The sequence below is a fragment of the Borostomias antarcticus genome (genome assembly GCF_949987555.1).
Source record: "Borostomias antarcticus genome assembly, chromosome: 27".
Classification (NCBI taxonomy): Eukaryota; Metazoa; Chordata; class Actinopteri; order Stomiiformes; family Stomiidae; genus Borostomias; species Borostomias antarcticus.
The window spans coordinates 7,983,058-7,985,557 of NC_140260.1; the positions used below are offsets into that span (position 1 = coordinate 7,983,058).

At 45.4% G+C, this 2,500-nt stretch overlaps 1 protein-coding gene across 1 annotated transcript in view; it reads left to right on the forward strand.

Moving 5' to 3' along the window:
* The window catches only part of trpn1 (transient receptor potential cation channel, subfamily N, member 1), a gene marked incomplete at both ends in the record, with an annotated part of 72,510 nt that overhangs the window by 57,794 nt on the left and 12,216 nt on the right, over nucleotides 1-2,500 (forward strand). The window contains 2 exons of the mRNA XM_084459338.1: nucleotides 106-204; nucleotides 2,458-2,500. The exon at nucleotides 2,458-2,500 is cut by the window's right edge and continues 126 nt beyond it. Coding sequence (XP_084315464.1) covers nucleotides 106-204; nucleotides 2,458-2,500 — 142 coding nt within the window. The remainder of the gene's footprint in view (nucleotides 1-105; nucleotides 205-2,457) is intronic.

The following is a 2,500-nucleotide window of genomic DNA, read 5'->3' on the forward strand; positions in this document are numbered from 1 at the left end:
TGCATGTGATATACCCTACGCAACACACAAGCACACAGACACACAGACGTACACACACACACACACACACACAGTCCAGATCCTCACCCCTGTGTGTGTTTTCAGGAGGGGATGACCGCGGTGCACCTGGCAGCCAAGAGCGGACACACACACATCCTGGACGTCCTCAGGGCCAGCGTCTCCCTCAGCATCACCAGCTGTAAGGTACAGGCAGCCCTGTAGAGGTCAGAGGTCAGGGTCAGTCAGGCAGCGTCTCCCTCAGCATCACCAGCTGTAGGTACAGGCAGCCCTGTAGAGGTCAGAGGTCAGGGTCAGTCAGGCAGCGTCTCCCCATACCTGCAAACTAGTCGCCTTTCGGCTACAATCGCCGTTTTTTTTTTGTCAATTGGGTTCATTCATATAAATCGTGCAGATCTGGGGATTTTTACAAAAAGGGGGGGGGGTGTGAGGGGAGAGTGACTGTGTTTGATGTTCAGGCTAGAATAAACCTAATTGGATAATACTAACTGGTTAGCTTGGCATAGATATAAGTACAAACTTGGATGCTGCAAGCTAAATGTTATAGAGTGGTGGGTCAATTCAGAACGTGAAATAGTGACTAACCACAGCAGACGAGGGTATAAATACAGATCCTGTTGTTGGATGTAACGTTGCTTGATCTCCAGTTGAATAACGTCATGTCAACAGCGTCCAACATCCATTCCAATTGAGCAAGTTTTCTCCCAGGATCTCCTCATACTGCGTTTTTTCATGCAGACCAAATATCTCCAAAGCTGCTGCTGCTAATCACTTGTTAACGAAATCTCTGATCAGCTGTAGTTTGGATATTTTTGCGGTTTCAAATTAGGATAGAGGACACTACTAGTTTCCCCTCAAGCAGAAACGAAACTTATGTCCGGTAGCTTTCTTTTTTTGAAGGCATTCCAAAATAAAAGTCACAGAAAACAATTACACAACAAAAAACACAACTTTTTTTACTCACTTGTCATTGATCTGAATGGTATACTGTATACTGAAGTATGAAGTCTACTGAATCTGATATTTACCGAATAATATTTGGAGGGCCTATTCATCAGTTAATAAGTGATAATAATGGGCAACCTTAATCTAAAAATATGCAAGACAGTGTCATCATATCGATACAATAATATGGGTAAGACCATTCTAAGAGGAGAAGTCGTTTTTTTTGTGTGTTTTTTTTATAAATCGGTATCTGTATCGGCCGATCCTGAGGAAAATAATCGGTGATCGGTATCGGCCCAAAAAAATCATCCCTAAAAGATATCATGTATCCCTGTCTCATTCTTTCCTGCATTTCAGGGAATGGAGATTGGTTGTCTTTTTTTGAGAGGCAACAGGGAGAATAACATTTAAAAAAGTAATTGTTTGGTTGCTTAAGTAAATAACTAACTTTTTATGAGATATCTGTTCTCTCTTTTTAGGGAAAAAGAAACTGATTAAAATGTTTCAACTGTATCTACATAATTGTATTTGGGGTTGTAATTGGGATGGATATACTATGCGCCTCGCAAGAGCCATGTATCTACTCACACACAGAAATCCTAGTTTCAAAACGCTCCAAAAAGAGTCATTTGCATATTAAAATCACTAAAAATGTCTTCTGGGGGAGGATGCCCCCGGACCCCCCTACCATAACTTGGTTTAGGACCTGTCACCTTTTTCACTCTTGGGAGTTTGCAGGTCTGCTCCCTCAGCATCACCAGCTGTAAGGTACAGGCAGCCCTGTAGAGGTCAGAGGTCAGGGTCAGTCAGGCAGCGTCTCCCTCAGCATCACCAGCTGTAAGGTACAGGCAGCCCTGTAGAGGTCAGAGGTCAGGGTCAGTCAGGCAGCGTCTCCCTCAGCATCACCAGCTGTAAGGTACAGGCAGCCCTGTAGAGGTCAGAGGTCAGTCAGGCAGCGTCTCCCTCAGCATCACCAGCTGTAAGGTACAGGCAGCCCTACACCGCTCTGTAGAGGTCAGAGGTCAGAAGCACCGATCCTTAAGCTGTGTGTCCACCAATGAGCTGTAGGTACCTAAACCAACTCACAGCTGCTTAGAGCGCTCTGGGAAAGTTGATTGGCTAGGCGACCAATGTTTCAGACAGCTACGTTGGCACAGTGTCGTGTTTTTGTAGCTAAGTTAAGATAGGTAGCGTTAGCTAGTGCTAACGTTCGCTGTCTCTGCAGACTTACCAAAAACCGACTGTCGTCGTCGTCAGAACAGCCTTTTACAGGCAGACCTAATTTTAGCTAGCCTGCGTTTTAGCCCAAAGTTCAGCGCTAAAAGGCTGTTAGAACACAGCTCTCCTCTCTAGAGCACGAAGCACAACCTACTCATTGTAAACAACAAGAAAATGGCGCCAGCTCAAAAATACAGCTCGTTGGTGGACACACACCCTTAGAGCCCTACCTGGGACAGCTTTTTTTTGTGTGTGTGTGTGTGTGTGTGTGTTCAGACTGGGCTGACAGCGCTACACGTGGCAGCAGCTCACGGCCAGG